General features: G+C 46.6%; 1 protein-coding gene and 1 long non-coding RNA gene across 3 annotated transcripts in view; one reads left to right on the forward strand and one right to left on the reverse strand.

Annotated features, from left to right (window-relative positions):
- The window catches only part of LOC135982137 (uncharacterized), a 530,422-nt gene that overhangs the window by 153,020 nt on the left and 355,927 nt on the right, over positions 1–21,475 (forward strand). The window lies entirely within an intron of this gene.
- Positions 1–21,475, reverse strand: part of LOC101950004 (nuclear GTPase SLIP-GC) — a 113,554-nt gene that overhangs the window by 82,617 nt on the left and 9,462 nt on the right. The window contains exons 2-3 of one of the 2 annotated variants that reach the window (XM_065587427.1): positions 19,861–19,956; positions 180–341 (exon numbers count right to left, since the gene is read on the reverse strand). In XM_065587427.1, the coding sequence (XP_065443499.1) occupies positions 180–207 (28 nt within the window). In that variant the 5' untranslated portion in view covers positions 208–341; positions 19,861–19,956. Of the gene's footprint in view, positions 1–179; positions 342–19,860; positions 20,030–21,475 lie in introns of those variants that run through there. The other variant, XM_065587426.1, reaches the window with a different exon arrangement.

Consider the following 21,475-nt stretch of genomic DNA (forward strand, 5'->3'; position numbering starts at 1 on the left):
GTGACGGAGGGCGGGGGGATGGAATGAGCGGGGTGGGGCCTTAGGGAAGGGGCAGGGTAGATCCTGGGTTGCACATAAATTCAAAAAAAGTGATCTTGTGCCTAAAAGGATTGGAGACCAGTGCTCTACATGTAACAATGTTCACGGCAAGGGTATGGTTTCAGAGTATATCATCTTACCTGAGGATTCAGGTCTTTTGTGCAACATTCTAGCAGACCAGTTTCAAAGTTACTACCGAGCTCTGGTTGACACTGGATTGTTAGTGCTTTTTGAAACCAGGACGCATTCAGATTCGAAGATTGAGGATGACACTGCAAGGCGTAATTATCACAAGAACTGCCCTAGGGGGAATAAAAATGAGGGTTACGTTCTTAACTGATCTGCTTTGTGTTTAATCACCTGAGTCATTAGCTTGCGGTATTTACACCTTCCACAGCTCCACAGCGATTTTCTTATTACGTGGGATGCTCAGACCGTATCCACACTGGGAATTTGCACCAAATCCAGTCAGCAGTGAAACTGCACCAATGCAACCCCTGAGATGCAGAAACACAAACCCGCTATTTGCACTGGTGCAGTTGACCCCCTGCTGGAAAGGCTGTTACATCTTTGCTAGTATCAAGCTTCTTGAGTCTTCCACAAGGGGGTACAAAACAAACTGGGGTAACTATCCGCACGTAGCTAGCTACAACATGGGCTAAGCTGCACCAGTGAAAATCATGGCTTGGGGTGACTTCCCCTTTTTACACCAGGGCTTTGCACCGGGGCAGCTACCCCAACAGCTGGAATTGGGGCAAACCCCCAACACGGACAAAGCCTGGCACTTTTACGAGAGTTTGTAACGGCTCTAAATCTGTTAGGGTGCCACCAGACTCCTTGTTGTTTTTGGAACAGCTCTGATGCAGTTAATACTTCGCAGCAGGCCAGGCACTCCCATACCACAGGGAAGGATCTTCCCTACACACTTGGACCCCGCCCTCCCTCTGCGATGGAATCCTAAACTGTATTATCCTGTTTAGCGGCTGCTTGGCACGGTATGTGACATACCTTATCTGAGCTGGTAACAGTTATAGCCAGCAGTGCACTAAGGTATCTTACGGTCTTGGAGGACACATGTCTGGCATCTCTGTCTATAAAGGAAGCCTTGTAGCCAGGCTGTATCTGGTACAAGAGCCTGACCTACTAGCAGCAGCCCTGCACCCTACTGGGTACAAGAAATACATGGCATGGGCCTACACTAGACAATTAGGTTGGCTTAACTACATCTGTCAGGGATGTGAAAAGTCCACACCCCTGAGAGACATAGTTAAGCGATCTGAGGCTAGGTCTACACTACCCGCCTGAATCGGCGGGTAGAAATCGACCTCTCGGGGATCGATTTATCGCGTCCCGTTGGGACGCGACAATCGATCCCCTAATCGACGCTCTTACTCCACCAGCGGAGGTGGGAGTAAGCGCCGTCGACAGGAAGCCGCGGAGGTCGATTTTGCCGCGGTCCTCACAGCAGGGTAAGCTATTCACGTAGCTGAATTTGCGTATCTTAAATCGACTCCCCCCTGTAGTGTAGATGTAGCCTCAGTCCCCATGTAGACAGAACTAGGTTGAAGGAAGAATTCCTCTGTCGACCTACCTACGATCTGTCAGGGGGGTGGATTACCTACATTCATAGGCGTGCGCATGGGATTAGATACACAGACGGTGAGATGCGCCGGGGGGGTGGGGTGGGGTGCTCTCATCTCGGGGGCAGCTCCCCCCTCCCCAGCATCCCTGCATGCAACAGTCTCGGTAGGGCAGCTCGGCACGCTGCCTCCCAGCGCTGACCCGGTTCCCAACCCATTGGCCAGGAACCCCGGCCGATGGGAGCTCTGGGGGGGGGGGGGGGAGGGGGGGAGGGGGTGGTGCCAGAGCTGCCTGACCACGCCTCCCCAGCAGGGAGAGGGAGGGAGCTGCAGCTGCAGGAATCTGTCACTGTCAGACACAGAGGCGGGCGCGGGGGGGCATTGTGGGGCCAGACAAACAGAGCCAGGGACAGGAGAAAGGACCAGCGATGGGCACCCCAAATACACAGTACAGAGGGGGCTTCCTGGGGGGGGGAGGGTTTAATAGCAACACTCTCTTCCCCCACAGACCAGACCCAGGCTGCAGCTGGCTCTGTCCATCACTCCCCACCCCACAGAGACCCACACAACCCTCTGCCCCACTGGAAGATCCCCACCAGCCCCTGTGCCCCCATCACCCCTCTCCAGAGAGCCCCCCCTTTGTGCCTCCAGAGACAGCTCCCCTCCCTGCCTGCTCCCGAGCTCCCTACACTCTTCCCCTTTGACTTCTCCCTCCCACCCCCAGCTCATTGGCCAGGAGGCTCCCAGACTCTTGGCCACCAAGGCCAATGGGAGCTGCACCTGAGGCAGGGGGCCTGCTTGCAGATGCAGACCTGCCCAGCCGTGCCTCCACAGCAAGAGGTAGGGGAGTCACAGGTGAACAAACCCCAGTCATCATCATCACAGGCACAGCAATTCCCTGGCTATTTAATTTCACTAAGGCAAGTAATTTAATCTACTCTTCCTTTCCAGACAGTTTGTGGCTTTTCCTGTAAGAAATCTTACAATTTCCTTGCAAAGAAGTCCATTTATAGTTTTTCACCGGAGAAGTATATTTTCTGGTTGTTCATAAGCTCATTTATTTTGTTAACTCCGTCAGTTTCATAGGGAATTTTAAGTCACTTAAATTGTAACTGGGTTTTTCCCCATTGGTCCAAAAACACATGGAAGATGTGCAGATTTTTATTTCTGTGGGCCAAACCATGTAGAAATGTAAATGTGAGAGCTAGAAAAGCTCTGCAAGGATATAGGTCCCTCAGGAAATTGTCCTCAAGTCATTCGTTCTTCTGGGCATTCCATTCTATCGTTCCCTCTAACAGTGATAGAGATCAGTGTCTCCACCCACAGTGGAGATGCAGGAGACTGGGCCAACCCTGCAGCCACTCTGCCTCTATCCTTGTTCTCTGTCTGCTCCCTCTACCAACCCCTTTGGTCTCCCTGGGATTCCCCCTACCATTACGCCCTCTGGGTCTTCTTTTTCTGGAACTTCTCATGAAGTAAAGTTGTCATTACAGGTTCTTATCTCTGGAATGTATTTAATTTTGATGTATTTATTAATGTTAATTAATGCACTATGGGAGTCCCCCTTAAGCCCTCTATATAAATTGATCCTCTTCTTTCCATATGTTTTGCTCATAAGGTTTTCTGCAGCCCGAGGGGAGCCAGCAATAACCCCTGCACCTTTGCAATGGGGTGAAGGAAGGGGACCATGAGATCCCTATTTATGTGATTTGCAAGAAGTGTTATCATTACTCAGGGTACCAAATGTGTTTAAATTATATGTGTCTTCTAAAATCCCAAAGGAAGCTCATTTTCATTTTTCATATAATAATCTCATATACAGTATACACACATTTTTCATGAATTCTATGAGTTGATTTTATTATTATTATTTATTATTAATTATTAACTAGGCTACTGGTTTTTTTCAGTGTCGAAAATTGTGTGCTATTTTACAGGTTGAATGACTGAATGACATAATACCCCTACCTCCAACAATGTCCATCACTAAGTCCGAGAACTTTGTCAAGTGTCCATCGCGCAACACGGTGGGGCCTAGCCCTGTCCCATTCTTCAGGGGGACAAAGAGTCCAGGGCAGCCTAGAGGGTTAGCAGGGGGGCTGGCACTGACAGCAGCAAGTGACCTGGCCCCAGCCCGCTCTGCTCCACCCCACCGGCTCCCAGCGTTGCTCAGGGGCGGGGGTTTGGGGGAAGGGGTGGAATGGGGGCGGGGGGGAAAAGAGGTGGGGTGCAGCGTGCTGGGGCCGGGTTGCTTGCTGGTGCCAGGCCCCCCACTAAGCCCCCAGGCTGCCCTGGACCCTGTGTCTCCCTGAAGCAGAAGGTCCCCCAAAGCATGGGGTCCAGGGCGGTTGCCCCGATCCGTCCTATGGATGGGACAGCTCTGCTTGGGCACCACCAAAACTTATACAAACCTGCCTCCCCTGGTTGGATAGGGGGTGGGGTGGTGGTTAGGGGTGGGGTTCTCTGGAGCAGGGGTGTTGGATAGACGTGGGAGTCCCAGCGGTCTGCCAGGGAGCGGAGGGGGGTGGATAGGGGGCGGGGCCTTCCCTACTCGGCCCTCCATATAATTTTGCAGCCCCAATGTGCCCTCGGGCCAAAAAGTTTGCCCACTCCTGCCCTAATGTTTCCAAAAAAAGTGGCTTTGTGTTTTAATTTAATCGCATGATACACTCTATATAGAAAGTCCGCGTTTGCTCGCAGCATGTGTCCCCACTACTGCGGCACCGCATTACCATTGGTCCTCCCCCCCCTCCAACTACTATTCTAGAAAATTCTTTGACCTATATAAGCACCTGCGTCAGGTGTACCCAGCGCAGTGTCTACAGTGTTTGTCATCTTTGTTGCGTGTACTCTACTGAAATAGCATAACAAGCCGCCCATGGCTTTACGTTTTAATTCAATCGTCTTATAGCCCCTTTTAATTTTAGAATATGGATCAGTTCGTTGTTAAGATAAGAAAAGGAGCAGACAAACTGAATTATAATGAATGTGCTGATAGTAGTGCAAATACCTCGGACTCCTTGGTTAAGAACTTACATGAAGATAATGCCGCCACCCGTTCCAGTGTGTGCAATAAACTGAGTAATGACCAACAGAAACAGACTTTGTCTCTTAGTTCAGGTCAGTGTAGTTCCTATTCAAAGCCATCAAACATTCCATCTGATGACCCGGTCTGTGATATTCCAAAAAACAGATTAGAAAGCCAGTCTCGATTATCTAGAGGTCCTTATCAGCCTAGATTGAGCATGTTTCCTAGAAGTAAAATAGGGCATAAACAAAGAAGTTTTCAGTCCGATTGGTATGAAAAGTATAGGTGGTTAGAATATAGCCCATCAAAGGATGCAGCATTTTGCTTTTACTGCCATTTCTTCTCCTCTAATGATGCAGCAAACAAAGGTCACACTGATCCAGCATTTATTGATAAGGGATTCAGAAACTGGCATAGGGCTAATGAATGTTTTAAAAACCACCAACTGTCAAAATCTCATGTGTTGAGCTGATCTTCATGGTCAAGTTTTAATGAAGGGAAACCTATTGATGTATTGTTGAATGAGGGCAAGTAGGCTTATTTGTCTAAACAAGAAGAACGGTGCCATAACAGAGTATAATGAAGTGACTGATTGACATTGTTCTGTTTTTGGCGAAAGGCGGGAGACCACTCAGGGGTCACAATGAAAAAGCTGACAGTTTTGAGAAAGGTTTATTTCTAAATCTTGTCAATATGCTCCAAAAACATGATCCTGTAATGGCAAAGCATGTGCAACAATCTCCTCGAAACGCTACCTATCTGAGTAATCGCATCCAAAATGATTTAATTGTGGCCTTGCACAACGTTGTGCAACAAAAGATTGTGTCTTCACTAAATGGAAAAATGGTCTCAATAATTGCAGATGACACTACTGACTGTGGACACCATGAACAGATGTCCGTTGTGGTGCGGTATTTTGACAATGAAAAACATAGTCCAGTTGAACATTTTGTGTCTGTTCAGAGACTATTGACAGTTGATGCTCAGTCTATTTTTGACCAGTTAAATGACGTCCTTGGCATTCTTAAAATTGACTGGGCATCAGTGATGTCTGTCTGTTTTGATGGCGCATCTACTATGTCTGGATGTACTGCGGGAGTTCAAATGAAATGTAAAGAAAGAAACAGTGAAATACTCTATGTACACTGCTATGCGCATTGTTTGAACCTCGTCCTAGTAGATGCATGCCCTTCAAGTAAACAAAACAGAACTGTCTTTGATTTTTTTGGTTCAGACTCTTTATGCCTTCATGGAGGGGAGTCCTGTGTGACATGCAGCAATGGAGAAGATTTCACAAGAAGTAGAATCCCAGTTGAAGACTTTGAAGTCACTATCAAACACAAGATGGGCATGCAGAGCAGAAGCAGAGGCTGCTGTAAAACAAAACTACTCCATCATTTTACAAGCTTTACAAGAGATTAGCGAAACCACTCGCCTTGCTGACACTAAAATAAAAGCCAGGGGCCTTATCCATGAACTAAATTCATTCAAGTTCATCTTTGTTCTTCACATGCTGCCCCTATTCTCCAGATGGTGGTAAAAGTGAGTAAGGCTCTTCAAGCTTCAGATCTCAACTTACTTACTGCCATGACAGGCGTGAAAAGCTTGTGTAACTCTCTGGCTGTGATGGGAAGTGGCCCAGAATATTTTCAATGACAGTGTGAAAATGTGGGTAGAGAATGATATATCGATTCCCCCAGTTAAGAGAAAAACGTCCACTCGTATTGATGATGCGTTTGAGTCCCAGCATCACTTTAATACAAAAGAGGAGCAGGAGAGAATAACTTCATTTTACCCACTCCTAGACTCAATGATTACCGGCATTAACCAGCGATTTGAACAGGAGACTTGTAAAATTGTGACTGCAATGGGAAAACTGCTGAGCTTAGACATTGGCAGGAACGATATGAGAATCATTGCCAACAAATTTAAAGTGTCCTTGGATGAGTTGGAAGCTGAAGTCGGATTGCTTCGGGTTTATGACAGATCTGTTCCTAAAGGTAGCACGACGAACACCACCAGAGAGTGGCTTGATTGGCTAAAGGAATCGGATCGGTCTTTCATGTTCCAGGCCTTTTACAAATCTATTCAATGCTTTGCAGTCTTACCTGTTACAAGCTGTTCATGTGAAAGAGCCTTTTCGAAACTAGCACATGTAAAAAACAAACTAAGAAGTACATGTCCCAACAGCGCCTCGACTCACTCATGATTTTGTACATTGAACAAGAATTGGCTTCATCAGTTAATTACAATGATGTGATTGAGGAATTTAAGTCCATAACACCTGGTGAGCGACGTCTCATTCTCTAGGACAGGAAGATGAAGAAACCTTAATCTGTTTTGGTCAGTTTGGGTTAGCTCATTATCTGGTTAAAGATAAAGATCATGAAAATTGACTGTATCTTTGTATACGCCTGGTTATCACTTAGTGCAAAAATTTGGTATTGTGTGTCTCATTTTTTAAGTTTGTATTTTTTAAGTAAAGTTTAGTTGTTAATTTAAAAAATAATAATTTTTAGTTAAGTTTTAGTTTCTTTACTTTGTTTGATGAATAAAAAGAATGTCCTTTATGACTGAATATTCAATAAATGTTCACCTTTAAAAAAAACAACATTCCCTGGGTGCACACCCTAATGAAATGTGCTGCGCACGCCTATGCCTACGTTGATAGGAGAACCCCTTAGGTCAGCCTAGGTGGTGTCTCTGCTGAAAGGCTATAGCGCTGCAGCTGGGCTGCTGTAGGATTTTAAGTGTAGACAAGGGGTGTGAGGTAATATCTTTTATTGGACCCTGGTGAGACAGACAAGCTTTCGAGCTTACACAGAGCTCTTCTTGGAACACAAACCGAAGGAAAGCAGCAACAAAGGTTGCAAACAGAAATAAACAAAAAACAAGAAGAAACACAGGTTGGAAGATCTCATGAACATGCTTCTCTTCAATGCCCCAGCAAGCTTCAGCTTTGAAAAACTTAGAGACACCTGCTCTTCACACCAGGGCCCAGCCCCCTGGTGCCCCCTCTTCAACCCAGGGCTTTTCAATCATATTTTAGCTCCACATCTATTGCTGTTTGGCCAGTCAGGCCGCCACTCACATTCAACCCCGCCCCCCACTTCTGAGGGGCTGGGCCACCTGCCACTCATACATCCCACGCAGGCCCTGCAGGTTGACCGGCCAATCACTCTGCCGCTCAATTGCAAGACCTGCCCCTTATTGGCTCCCCAGCCTGGGACCCCAGCGTGGTTCCCACTTCTCCTGGCTGCTGATTAGCTGCCTTTTCGGGTGTGCTGAGCCTCTCTCCTCACATAGGGTGGGAAGGGGGGACAGTGCTGGCCCATCGGGGCTGCCGTGGGGGGCAGGGCTGGACTTTGGAACCTCAGTTTCAACCCCAGATGCATGAGTGCAGCTCTCGCTGGGAGGAAAGATTTCCTGGATGGAGGGGAAAGAGGAGGATGGATTTCCTGTTGCGGGGGGGGGGGGGGGGAGCCCTTTTGGGGGGAGGGAAAGCCAGTGGGAGGGACAGAAAGACCCTGGGGGAGGGGGACTGTGTGTGTGGGAGATCCCAGGGAGATGTGAATGGGGAGGGGAAACAATATTATTGTTAATGCCTGAGCCCCAGCACCTCTTCATTTACAAATCAAGCACTGGGCCCTGCATGACTGCTAAAAGTCATCATCATAAAACCCCTGGGGCAAGGAGAGTTAAATCCCAGGAAAACTACAAAACCTTTCAGGCTAAATGCACAAGATGTGGAAAAATTCATTGCCCAAGAGATGTATGTCCAGCTAATGACACAGGATGTAATAAATGCACAAAATGCAGACATTTTGCTGCTGTTTGCCATGCTAAGGCAGTCATGAAGCTGACTAGGATTACCAACAATCAAGAGCCATTGTTTCTGGGATCTGTCATGTGTGATGACACAGAGCCGGCCTGGAAAGTGGAACTGAATAGCCACAGAAAGACTATTGACTTTAAAATTGACTCAGGAGCAGGTGTGACAGTCATATCAGAAGGGGCTTACAATCACCTTCAATCCCTCCCAGAGTTGAAGTCTCCTAACTGGTCCTGGAGGTGTTCTGAACTATATGGACCAGTTAACCACAGAAACACTTACAAAGTGTTACAAAGGTACAGTGACTAGAGTGAAATCCCTGCAAGCTGCATGGACACTTTTCAAAGACACCATAATAGAGGCCCAACTTAAATGTATACCCCAAATTGAAAAACACAGTAAAAACTAAGAGATAGCCACCATGGCTTAACAACCATGTAGAAGAAGCAGTGAGAGATAAAAAGGCATCTTTTAAAAAGTGGAAGTCAAATCCTAGTGCGGTAAAGAGAAAGGAGCATAAACACTGCCAAATTAAGTGTAAAAATGTAATAAGAAAAGCCAAAAAGGAGTTTGCAGAATAGACAAAAACTCAAAAGGTAATAACAAAATGTTTTTTAAGTACATCAGAGGCAGGAAGCCTGCTAAACAACCAGTGGGGCCCCTGAACGATCGAGATAGAAAAGGAGCACTTAAAGACGATAAAGTCATTGCAGAGAAACTAAATGAATTCTTTGCTTCAGTCTTCGCGGCTGAGGATGTTAGAGAGATTCCCAAACCTGAGCCGGCTTTTGTAGGTAACAAATCTGAGAAATTGTCACAGATTCAAGTGGCACTAGAGGAGGTTTTGGAATTAATTGATAAACTTAACAGTAACAAGTCACCGGGACCAGATGGCATTCACCCAAGAGTTCTGAAAGAACTCAAATGTGAAGTTGCGGGACTATTAACTAGGGTTTGTAACCTGTCCTTTAAATCGGCATCTGTACCCAATGACTGGAAAATAGCTAATGTAACGCCAATATTTTAAAAAGGTGATCCCGGCAATTACAGACCTGTAAGTCTAATTTCAGTACCAGGCAAATTAGTTGAAACAATAGTAAAGAACAAAATTGTCGGACACATAGAAGAACATAAATTGTTGGGCAAAAGTCAACATGGTTTCTGTAAAGGGAAATCGTGTGTTATTAATCTATTAGAGTTCTTTGAAGGGGTCAACAAACATGTGGACAAGGGGGAGCCAGGGGACATAGTGTACTTAGATTTCCAGAAAGCCTTTGACAAGGTCCCTCACCAAAGGCTCTTACGTAAATTAAGTTGTCATGGGATAAGAGGGAAGATCCTTTCATGGATTGAGAACTGGTTAAAAGACAGGGAACAAAGTGTAGGAATAAATGGTAAATTTTCAGAACGGAGAGGGGTAACTAGTGGTGTTCCCCAAGGGTCAGTCCTCGGACTAATCCTATTCAACTTATTCCTAAGTGATCTGGAGAAAGGTGTAAAAAGAGAGGTGGCAAAGTTTGCAGATGATACTAAACTGCTCAAGATAGTTAAGACCAAAGCAGACTGAAGTTCTTCACAAAGATCTCACAAAACTAAGTGATTGGGCAACAAAATGGCGAATGAAATTTAATGTGGATAAATGTAAAGTAATACACATAGGAAAAAATAACACCCACTATACATACAATATGATGGGGGCTAATTTAGCTACAACTAATCAGGAAAAAGATCTTGGAGTCATTGTGGATAGTTCTCTGAAGACGTCCACGCAGTGTGCAGTGGCAGTCAAAAAAAGCAAACAGGATGTTAGGAATCATTAAAAAGGGGATAGAGAATAAGACGGAGAATATCTTATTGCCCTTCTATAAATCCATGGTACGCCCACATCTTGAATACTGTGTACAGATGTGGTCTCCTCATCTCAAAAAAGATATACTGGCATTAGAAAAGGTTCAGAAAAGGGCAACTAAAATGATTAGGGGTTTGGAATGGGTCCCATATGTGGAGAGATTAAAGAGGCTAGGACTTTTCAGCTTGGAAAAGATGAGACTAAGGGGGGATATGATAGAGGTATATAAAATCAAGAGTGATGTGGAGAAATTGAATAAGGAAAAGTTATTTACTTGTTCCCATAATATAAGAACTAGTGGTCACCAAATGAAATTTATGGACAGCAGGTTTAAAACAAATAAAAGGAAGTTCTTCACACAGCGCACAGTCAACCTGTGGAACTCCTTGCCTGAGGAGGTTGTGAAGGCTAGGACTATAACAGGGTTTAAAAGAGAACTGGATAAATTCATGGAGGTTAAGTCCATTAATGGCTATTAGCCAGGATGGATAAGGAATGGTGTGCCTAGTCTCTGTCTGTCAGAGGGTGGCGATGGATAACAGGAGAGGGATCACTTGATCATTGCCTGTTAGGTTCGCTCCCTCTGGGGCACCTGGCACTGGCCACTGTCGGTAGACAGGATACTGGTCTGGATGGACTTTTGGTCTGACCCAGTAAGGCCATTCTTATGTTCTTATAAAGACGTGATCAAAGATCAACAAACTTCTCAGTGGCAGAGTGGCAGTCATGATGGGGCCTAGTGAGAAAGGAAGAAGAACTCCATGGAGTATTTACTGCAATTGGACCTCTGAAAGGAGATCCATTACAAATAACCTTGAAAGACAATGCTGAACCATGTAGAACAACACCTCTACAAGACAGACCTTGAAAGAGACTAGCTGCAGACTTGTAGAATTCAGAGCATATCATTATCTGATCGTAGCGGACTATTTTTCCAGGAATGTAGAAATAATGTATTTGGAAAAAATGGTATGCTGCAGTGTCATTGAGAAGCTGAAATGCACTTTTGCTCCCTTTGGTATTCCAGAACAACTAGTGGTGGCAATGAACCAAAATTCTCCTCAGCGGTAAGTCAGTCCAAATGAAATATGATTTTGATTATATTATTAGCAGCCCAGATTCCCTACAAGCAAGTGGTTGAGGCTGAGATAGCTGAGAAAATCTAACAACAGTAGCAAGGAATGGATCTTCTTCCGTGCTAGCCATCAACACCAATATGGATATAGTCCAGCACCAGTGATGAGCTCCCAAAATCCTAATAACCGGTTCCCTACCGGGTCCTCGGCGGCACTTCAGGGGCGGGGGGGTCTTCACTCGCTCTGGGTTTTCGGTGGCGGGTCCTTCACCCAGAACAAGTGAAGACCCCACCCCCCGCCGCCGAAGTGCTACTGAAGACCCAGTAGGGAACCACGTGGTGAGTACAAGTCCCACATGCCTGTCTCCCCCCAACCCACCCCAACCCACGTCCTGCCCCCAACTGCCCCCTCAGAACCCACAACCCATCAACCCCCGGCTCCTTGTCCCCTGACCACCTCCTCCCGAGACCCCCCACACTAACTGCCCCCCAGGACTCCACCCCCTACCCAACTCGCCCCGCTCCCTGTCCCCTGATTGCCCCGACCCCATCCACCACCACCCTGACAGACCCCTGGAACTCCCACGCCTACCCAACCCCCCCGTTCCCTGTCCCCTGACCACCCCCCAGAATCTCCGCCCCCTCCAACCGCTCCCTGCTCCTTATCTAATCCCTCCTTCCAGCCCCAGCCCCCTTACCATGCTGCTCAAAGTGGCAGGAGCTGCCGAGCTGCCTAGAGTGCTGGCGCCAACGGTGTGACATGCTTGGGCTCTGCGGAGGGGGCGGGGGGGGAAGCGGGGGAGGGGCCGGGGGAGCCTCCCCAGCTGGGAGCTCAGGTGGGCCAGAAAGGACGGTCCCACGGGCCGTATGTGGCCCGCGGACTGGAGTTTGCCCACCTGCTGGCCCCTTTAACAACTGGTTCTACACCAGCTTCTAAATTTAACAACCGGTTCTTGCGAACCGGCTCCAGCTCACCACTGGTCCAGCACAACTCCTGCTGAGAAAACAATTCAGAACTGCTGTTCCAGCTGAGGAAAAGGATCTACCTCCAGCATGGCCCGACATGAAACAAATAGCCAAATCAGATAAAAAGGCAAAAGGAGCTTACAACCACTTTTATAACAGATGTCACTGTTACAGAACTGCTGGATCTAGAACCTGGTGCCCATGTTTGTGTCAAACTGGATGGAGAAAAAGGATGGACATCTTCTACTGTCATAAAGAAAACAAACAAACAAAGAATTCAGTGCCCAGATCATATGTGATCGAAACAGAGAGTGGAAAGTTAACCGTTGATATCTACATTTTGTTCCTCAGAAAGCACAATCAACAGAGCATACTCTACAGAAGCAGTGTTACCAATTAAGTCATTGGTTGGAAATTTGAATTGAAATTGTAACATTAATATACACCTTAAAAGCATATACAGTATATGATAAAATACTAGTACCTGAGAAAGCAGAATAGGTTTGAAAAGTATGAACAAAGACTAGCTTCCTCAGACAGCTGTTGTTTTTTATGACAATGTTGGTGCATTTGTTTCAGTGATGTTGGCCAACCTAATAATTTTAAATTATGATCTGTGAGCAAGGTCTGAATAAGCTCTTCCCTGACAGTTAGTGGTAAGCCAGGAGGTGTTACCTATCAGCTCTGTGTTGTTGGGGAACCAGGCGCAGTACCCAGCCTGTCTGACTCACGAAAGGCCTCTCCCTCCCCAGCCTCTGCTTGAACCAAAGCTGATCAGAAGAAAGACTTACAAAAAGCAATGAAAAGGCAGTGGGAGACACACCTAAACCCCTGGGATAAGGGTGACAGGATGAGGGAAACTTCCCTAGCCTCATTTGCATTGAAGCTGAGACAAGGAGGCATCCCTATTAGCAAACAGAATGGAGAACAGAGATTCCAAGGCAAGACCCGCATGGAACTCTGGGATCAGAAAAGCAGGGAAGCACTGGGTCATGGGGGATCTCTGCTCCAGATGTGAATGAACCCACGCCTGCACACACCCAGCTCAGTAGTTATCAGACCAATTCTGGTAATAAATCCTTTATTGGGATCCAAAATACCCAAGCTGCCTAATTGCATTGTGAGCTCCCTCCAAGGAACACCGCCCATAGCCAGGAATGATCAGTTCCCATCGTCTAGCCTGAACAAAACAACTGTGGTATACTTCAGCCATCAGTTTACCCACAAACAAATCTAGTGTTCTCCCTTGAACCATCGTTCTTTCCCTACAAAACCCCCTACCCATGCTCAAGTAAGTTCTCTGATGCCTGGATCCAAAATCCGCATCAGTTCCATTGGGACTTCATCTTCTCCTGACTGATCGTCCTGGGGGCTCTGCCTGTCTCCAGCACTTCGGACCCTCAGCTACCACCACCTGTAACAATGCTGCCTCTGGCAGTTCACAACTGAGAGTATCAATTCAGGACAAATTGCTTAGAGCAGGGGAGGCACAGCCCAAGGCACACCAAACCAGCCAAACAGAGGACTTTGGTTTTACCCCACTGGCTAACCATGCGTCACATAAGCAATTTCCTTAGACACTCCAGTTTCCCAGTATCACCACCAGCACCGCTCCTATGGGGATGACTGGTTATGAAAACCAATACCCCAGTAAAAGAAAAACGGTTCTCCTGATACCAAAGGACCAAGCCCCACACCCAGGTCAAATGATAACTCAGATCTTACCCAAAATACACGCTTATAGCCAATTTTTATTAACTAAACTAATAAACTAAAATTTATTAAAAAAGAAAAGAGAGAGCTGGTGGAAAGATCAATACACATACAGACTTGAGTTCAATTTCTTGAGGTCTAGATAAGGGGTCTCAAACTCAAATGATCACAAGGGCCACATGAGGACTAGTGCATTGGCCTGAGGGCCGCATCACTGACACCCCCCCTCGCTGACCCCGGCCTCGCCCCCACTCCACCCCTTCCATGAGGTCCCGTCCCTGCCCCGTCTCTTCTCCCCCTCCCCCCTGCCTCCTGGAAAGTGCTAAGCATTATACAGAGCATACAGATCACTGCTACTCCTACAACAAGTCATTTCCAAGAGATTTTAATAAAATATATACACTCAGTAATGCACCTCACTCAAAGGACAAAACATGCACTTAGTTAGATTTACTTCTGTTCAAGCCCCCCCACTGCACTGGGCTGCACCACCACTCCACCACTGCTCTGCCTCTTCCAGGGGTGGCAGGTTTGTAGAAATTTTGGTGGTGCCCAGAACCTGCCCCCCCAAACTCCACCCCCACCTGCCTAAGGCTCTGGGAGGGAGTTTGGGTGGGGGTGGGGGTCTGGGGTGCAGGCTCTGGGATGGAGTTTGGGTGCTGGCTGCAGGCTCCGGGCTGGGGCAGGGGGTGGGGGTGCAGACTCTGGGATGTAGTTTGGGTGCTGGGTGAAGGCTCCGGGCTGGGGCAGGGGGTGGGGGTGCAGGCTCTGGGATGGAGTTTGGGGTTAGGCGGGGGTGCAGAGGTGAGGCCGGGGGACACTCGGGGGAGCTACGTGGGGGCGACAGGTGGGGCCGGGGGAGAGACCTGGCCCCAAACATTGGGGAGCAGGGAGCTTAGCTGCCACATAAAATAACTCGGGGGAGGGGGTGAGGGGAGTTTGGCTGTGACCGGAAGTAACTGGGGGGGGAACGGGGAGCTTGGCGGGCCACAGGGAAGAGCTCCACGGGCCGCATGCAGCCCCAGGCCGCGTGTTTGAGACCCCCAGTCTAGATACATAGCAGAGGTGGTGAGTTTGTAGTTGCCAAAAGTTCTTTTAGAAATAGTCCATAGGTTATAGTCCAATGTCCATATTCAGGGTGACTCCAGTCAGTGACTGGGGAATCTCAATTCTTATGGCCTAGGGTTTCCCCTTCTTGAAACCTAAAGCAGATCTGAGATGAAGAAGGATCGTGTCCCAGAATGTTTATACATTTCCAGCAGCCTTTTGGCCTGAGCAAACAATAGGCTTAACTTTCCTTCTCCCAGTTAGCACAGGGTAATTTATCCATTAAACAGTTCAGACACAGGTTACCCCACTCTCCAAAGAGATATATAGACAATAATACTATTTCACTCAACTGTCTTCCTTTTTTTGATCTTTGAATCAAAGCCATAGTAATAGACAAGAATTGTTTGCTTACATCACAAGACCTGAGCAAACAGCTCCCCTTCTATCTCTTCCTAACAAGTCTTTAAAGTTCGGCCATGGGTCAGGTCAGTCTGAGAGTTAATTAACTTTTTCTGGCCCTGTCACCTTTCAATGAGATACTATATTACACTCATAACATCACACCACCACCTGGGAACCCCGATTGATTCAAGCTTCACGGAGTGGTGAAACCCATCTCTCTCTCTCTCTCTCGGTATAGCCTTCTGACCCTGACTTGTGTGATCAGTTATGGTTTTCTAAACCTGACTTTTATAAATATGATCACTGTTTTGTTTGGCTCCCCTTGTATGGTTATTACCTGGCAATAAATAACTTTCATGCTTAAGCTGGTTGCCTCTCTCTCTCTCTGTCCCTCCCCCACCCCCCGGGGGTGTTTTTTGGCTTCCCCATTCGCTCTGCAGCAACGCTCCTCATACCTAAACTAAAGATCCCTGCAGTGCCCAAAAATCCTGTGGGGGTTACTCCCAAAACAACTGTAATGTGAAAGTGGGGACAGGGATGTGCTGAACCTGGGACATATGAGGGTGGCAGATTGAAAGCGCTGCTCGACCCAGTCTGCTCAGGTGGGCTCTATTCCGGTGCGGTACCCATGGCATATGAGGGTGACAGCTTGGAGGTGCTGCTCGACCCAACCTGCTGAGTCCAGGGACATATAAGGGGTCAGCTTGGGAGTGCTGATTAACCCAGTCCTCTCAGACACGCTCTGTTAATGTGTGTGTGTGTGTGTGTGTTCGTCTGATTCTGGGGCTGGAAGAACCCAGCCCTGGGAAACCTAGGTCCTGCAGGATAGCTCCATTGGGAGGGGACTTGCAGAAGGGAGAAGTAGAGCTCCACATGAGAACACAAGTGACACAAGCAGTACATTGACAGAATTACAGAACCCCACCCCCCAGAAGAGTAACTCTAATAAATGAGTGTAGCCCAAATTAACAGGCAAATCTGGTAACAAATTGGTGGAGGAACATGGACATCATGTGACCCTAATCATGTGGTACTTGTTGAGTAGTTGCTGCGGAGTGGGGAAACTGAGGCACAGACCTGTCCAAACTGTCTCTTCCTTTTTCAGACTAAGCTCCTTTAGCGAGGTCTCAGAATATTTGGTGACATCCTGTAATTTTTAAGTTAAGAATCATGCTTAGAATAACAGTAGGAGCGTGCAATAAGGAGTTAAAGAGTTGTGCCTTAAAAGTAAAGATTTTAGAGCAATACTGTGACTGCATGAAAGGGCTTTTGGTAGGGATCATTAGTGAGATAAGGGAAGTAGAGATGGCTAAAAAAACCCTTGGCTGCTCGCTTGAGACAGGAGAAAACCAACAAGTTAGAGAGCTGGGTAATGAAGAAGGGGAAATGCCCTGGGAAAGGGGGTGCTTTAAGGGTGAGAATCCCCTGCTTGAAGCGAGTCTGAGCTTTGAACAATATTGCACAATCTTTAAACCACAGAGTAGCGCAAAGAATGTGGCTGCTGCATGGGCGTTATTTTATGCATGTCTGGACGTGGTTGAAATGATGAAGGGAAGGCAGGAAGTGGAGCTGGAAAAAAAGCAGTTACAACAGGGTTTGAACAAATGAGAGACAGATGGGTGTGAATTTATAGCAGAAAAGCTTAAAATGGTGACTGTACTTAGAAATATGCAAGAGGAGAGAGACAAGGCCAGCAGGAATGCAGAACAGTATAGGAAAGAGTTAACACACACACAAGTTTTGTTAGAAGAAGTGAGAGCAGCAACTCGCTTCCTTGTAGATGAGAATGAGGCAGCCAAGGCAGCAACAGGCCATCAGAAGTGTAAGCAGAGATTAGTAAATTGCGTGCCCAACTTAGCGCCCATAAAGGGGTGGTAGCGGCTGTAAGGTTGAGAGAGGATTGTGATTTGGAGCCCCCTGGGAAAAAAAGAAATACCCGTTGATGCTGACCCCAAAAACCCATTCAACCCTGGTTGGCCACAAATACATAATGTTGCCCCTGTTTCCACAAGGGAGGTTAAACACATAGTTGCAGGAGCCGATCTTCCCACAGCAGAGCTGGTCACAGATGTAGTAAGATGGTCTCCTAGTCAGGCCAAGGCTGAGGGTAACCATAAGTCACACAAGCAATTTCCTTAGAAACAGGGTGTAGCCTCCTTTGTTAGGGCAACCGTCCAAACAAACAGTTTAACACAAAAGGGAGAAGATTTGCATCCCAGCAGGGTGGCTGGTAACATGACACTTGTTAGAACCTGAAATGTCCTATATGCAAAATCACTGTTGTATGCAGCTGTGACAGAAGAACGGAAAGAAAGAAACTGGAAGAGAGAAAAGTAAGAAATGGCAATGCCTTTAAGATGAGCAACTGCCAGATCTCATTCCCATTGACTTTAGCGTGTGCAGAATCTGGCCCTGAGATTTTTTATTTTAGACACATTGATGGCAGATAATAGAACAAGGAGCAATGGTCTCAAGTTGCAGTGGGGGAGGTCTATGTTGGATATTAGGAAACACTATTTCACTAGGAGGGTGGTGAAGCACTGGAATGGGTTACCTAGGGAGGTGGTAGAATCTCCATCCTTAGAGGTTTTTAAGACCCAGCTTGACAAAACCCTGGCTCTGCTGGGATGATTTAGTTGGGGCTGGTCCTGCTTTGAGCAGGTGTTGGACTAGAGGACCTCCTGAGGTCTCTTCCAACCCTGATATTCTATGATTCTATGATTTACTAAGCAAGAAACAAAAACAAAAAATGAAAACAACACCTTGCTCTTATAATTTGGTGCGATAAAGATACTTTACACACATATCTTGTATAGAAATACAGGTGTCTCATCCTATTCGCATTGAAGTCAATGGAAAGGCCCCCTAAGGATGCTGGATCAGACCCATTGTATGTGTCGCCATGTATACGTAGGTTTTAGAAAGGATGCAAATTTCAGCTTTAAACAGAAACCATGTGAAACCCATAACTATGGTTCATCCCTACCCCGTGTTGCTCATACACATGAGCGCTAATAATACTGTCAGGTCTGACCCGCAGCAGATCAGCAATGACTACCAGGATCTGGAAGCTGGGTGAAGGGACCAGGGGCTTAGGTTCTGTTCTTATCCATCCCGTTGGTTGAGGGTAAAGGCCCAGGCAGGGACATGTGCCTCCTGGAGATGAATGCATGGCTGTGCAGATGGTGTCCATGGGAGGGCTTTGGCTCCCTCAACCATGGGATGCTGTGGTCTGCAGGGAAGAGATTGGGTCCATCTGACCAAGATGGGGCAGAGCATCTCGAGTCACCAACTTGCCAACCTAGTGAGCAGGGCTTCAAACTAGGCTCAAAGGAGGCAGGTGACAAAACACCACAAGTAAGTATAAAAAAAACAAGGCGACCTTAACAGAGGGTTAGATTTTGGGAGGGACACGGAAAATTATAATAGGGTATAGAAGGCACAAGAGGGGAATCTGATCTTAGATAGCTATACACGAATGCAAGGCAGACGGGGAATAAACAGGAAGAACTGGAAGTATTAGTACATCAGAAAAATTATGATTGAATTGGCATCAGAGAGACTTGGTGGGATAAGACTTATGACTGGAAGGTTGGTATAGAGGGACATGGTTTGTTCAGGAAGGACAGGCAGGGTACAAACAGAGGAGGGGTTGCAACGTACATCAAGAATATATATATATGGATTCTGAGGTCCAGAAGGAGGTGAGAGGCAGACGAGTTGACAGTCTCTGGGTAAAGAGAAAAGGAGTAAAATATAGGGGTGATGTCACAGTAGGCCTCCTACAATAGGCCACCAAATCAGAAGGTAGTAGATGAGGCATTTCTAGAATAAATAACAGAAGTATCCAAAACATAATCCCTGGTAGTAATGGGGGACTTTAACTACCTAGATATCTGACGAGTATGTTCTTAGGATGTACCGGGGACAACTTTTTGTTCCAAGAATTGGAGGAAGTAACCGGGGGGACAGCCATTTTAGACTTGATTCTGACTAACAGGGCGGAATCATTTGCGACTCTGAAGATGGAAAGCAATTTGGGTGAAAGTGATCATGGAATGATAGAATTCATGATTGAAAGGAAAGGAGTCAGAGTCACAGAATAAGACCATGGAATTAAAATAGCAGGCTTTAACAGAGAATTGGTAAGTAAGTGTTACCAACTCATCCAGGATCCTCCCAAAGGCTTACCCTTTGGTGGTGGAGTGGCTGACGACACAGAGTTGAGGTCTTCTTTGAAACCTTTATTTAACAGCAGAGGGCAATCCATACAGTCATTTCCCCGACTATAAGCCAGCTATCCGTAATAGTCAATACAAGTCTTACCTTTCAATGACCGGGGAGCTCGGTGGGTTGAGATGGATTCACTGTCCACATCTTTCTTCCTCAGGCTGATCCTTCTTCCTCCGCCTCAGCCCCTCCCTTAACATAAAATTTCCTATGACACTTGCACTGAGAGATCGGAGCTTTAATGATGCATTCAAACTAGCAACAGTCAACTACTAGAGCAACTGCACGAATACTTGTTAACCCTTTCCTAACTGCTTGAGAGAGAGAGAGAGAGAGAAAGAAAACTTAATGAAGAACATTCAATTCTACAGTGAATGTGGTACAGCAGGTAAAAACACAGTTAACAGTCAGTCCTGTAATCGGTGCATCAGAGCAGGTTAAACACACAACACTCAATTCAGCAGTCAGTGTGGCAGGGCAAGTCCCATGCACTCAAAGGGTTAACCTTCAGCTCTGAAAGCAGCAACCAGCAACCTTAGCTGTGCACGCAACAAGGGCAGCTGTGCTCCAGATGTTCCAGAGAAGGAGACATAAGAGAATTCTCTCTGCTCCTGCTCCTGTAGGACCTTACTGGGAGCTTATGGGAAGAAAACCTCAAGGAAAAAGGAGTTCAGAAGAGCTGGCAGCCTCAAGGACACAGTATTACAGGCTGTCATAACTATAAAGGGAAGGGTAACAGCTGTCCTGTGTACAGTACTATAAAATCCCTCCTGGCCAGAGACTCCACAATCATTTTCCCTGTAAAGGGTTAAGAAGCTCAGGTAACCTGACTGGCATCTGACCCAAAGGACCAATAAGGGGACAAGATACTTTCAAATCTTGGTGGGGGGGGAGGCTTTTGTTTGTGCTCTTTGTTTGGGAAGTTCGTTCGCTCTTGGGACTGAGAGGGACCAGACATCAATCCAGGTTCTCCACATCTTTCTAAACAAGTCTCTCCTATTTCAAACTTGTAAGTAAATAGCCAGGCAAGGCGTGTTAGTTTTACTTTGTTTTCTCAACTTGTAAATGTACCTTTTACTAGAGTGTTTATCTCTGTTTGCTGTACTTTGAACCTGAGGCTAGAGGGGGGTCCTCTGAGCTCTTTAAGTTTGATTACCCTGTAAAGTTATTTTCCATACTGATTTTACAGAGATGATTTTTACCTTTTTTCTTTAATTAAAAGCCTTCTTTTTAAGAACCTGATTGAATTTTCCTTGTTTTTAGATCCAAGGGGGTTGGATCTTGATCCACCAGGAGTTGGTGGGAGGTAGGAGGGGGGATGGTTAATTTCTCCTTGTTTTAAGATCTCCTTGTTTTAAGGTTTGGATCTGTATTCACCAGGGAATTGGTGAAGGTCTCTCAAGGCTACCCAGGGAAGGGAACTAGCTTTGGGAGTGGTGGCAGCGGACCAGATCTAAGCTGGTAGTTAAGCTTAGAAGTTTTCATGCAGGCCCTCACATTTGTACCCTAAAGTTCAGAGTGGGGAAGCAGCCTTGACACACCACAACTGCAAACTATCTCAGTGCGAAGGAGAGAGAAGTAGAATGGTAAGAGGCCAATATGGCTCCATCAGGAGCTCTTTAATGAAGACCTGAAAATAAAAAGGAATCCTACAAAAAGGGGAAAGATGGACAAATTGCTAGTACAAAAGAATAGCACAGGAACGTGGAAA

Source organism: Chrysemys picta, chromosome 3 (genome assembly GCF_011386835.1).
Source record: "Chrysemys picta bellii isolate R12L10 chromosome 3, ASM1138683v2, whole genome shotgun sequence".
In the NCBI taxonomy this organism is placed as follows: domain Eukaryota; kingdom Metazoa; phylum Chordata; order Testudines; family Emydidae; genus Chrysemys; species Chrysemys picta.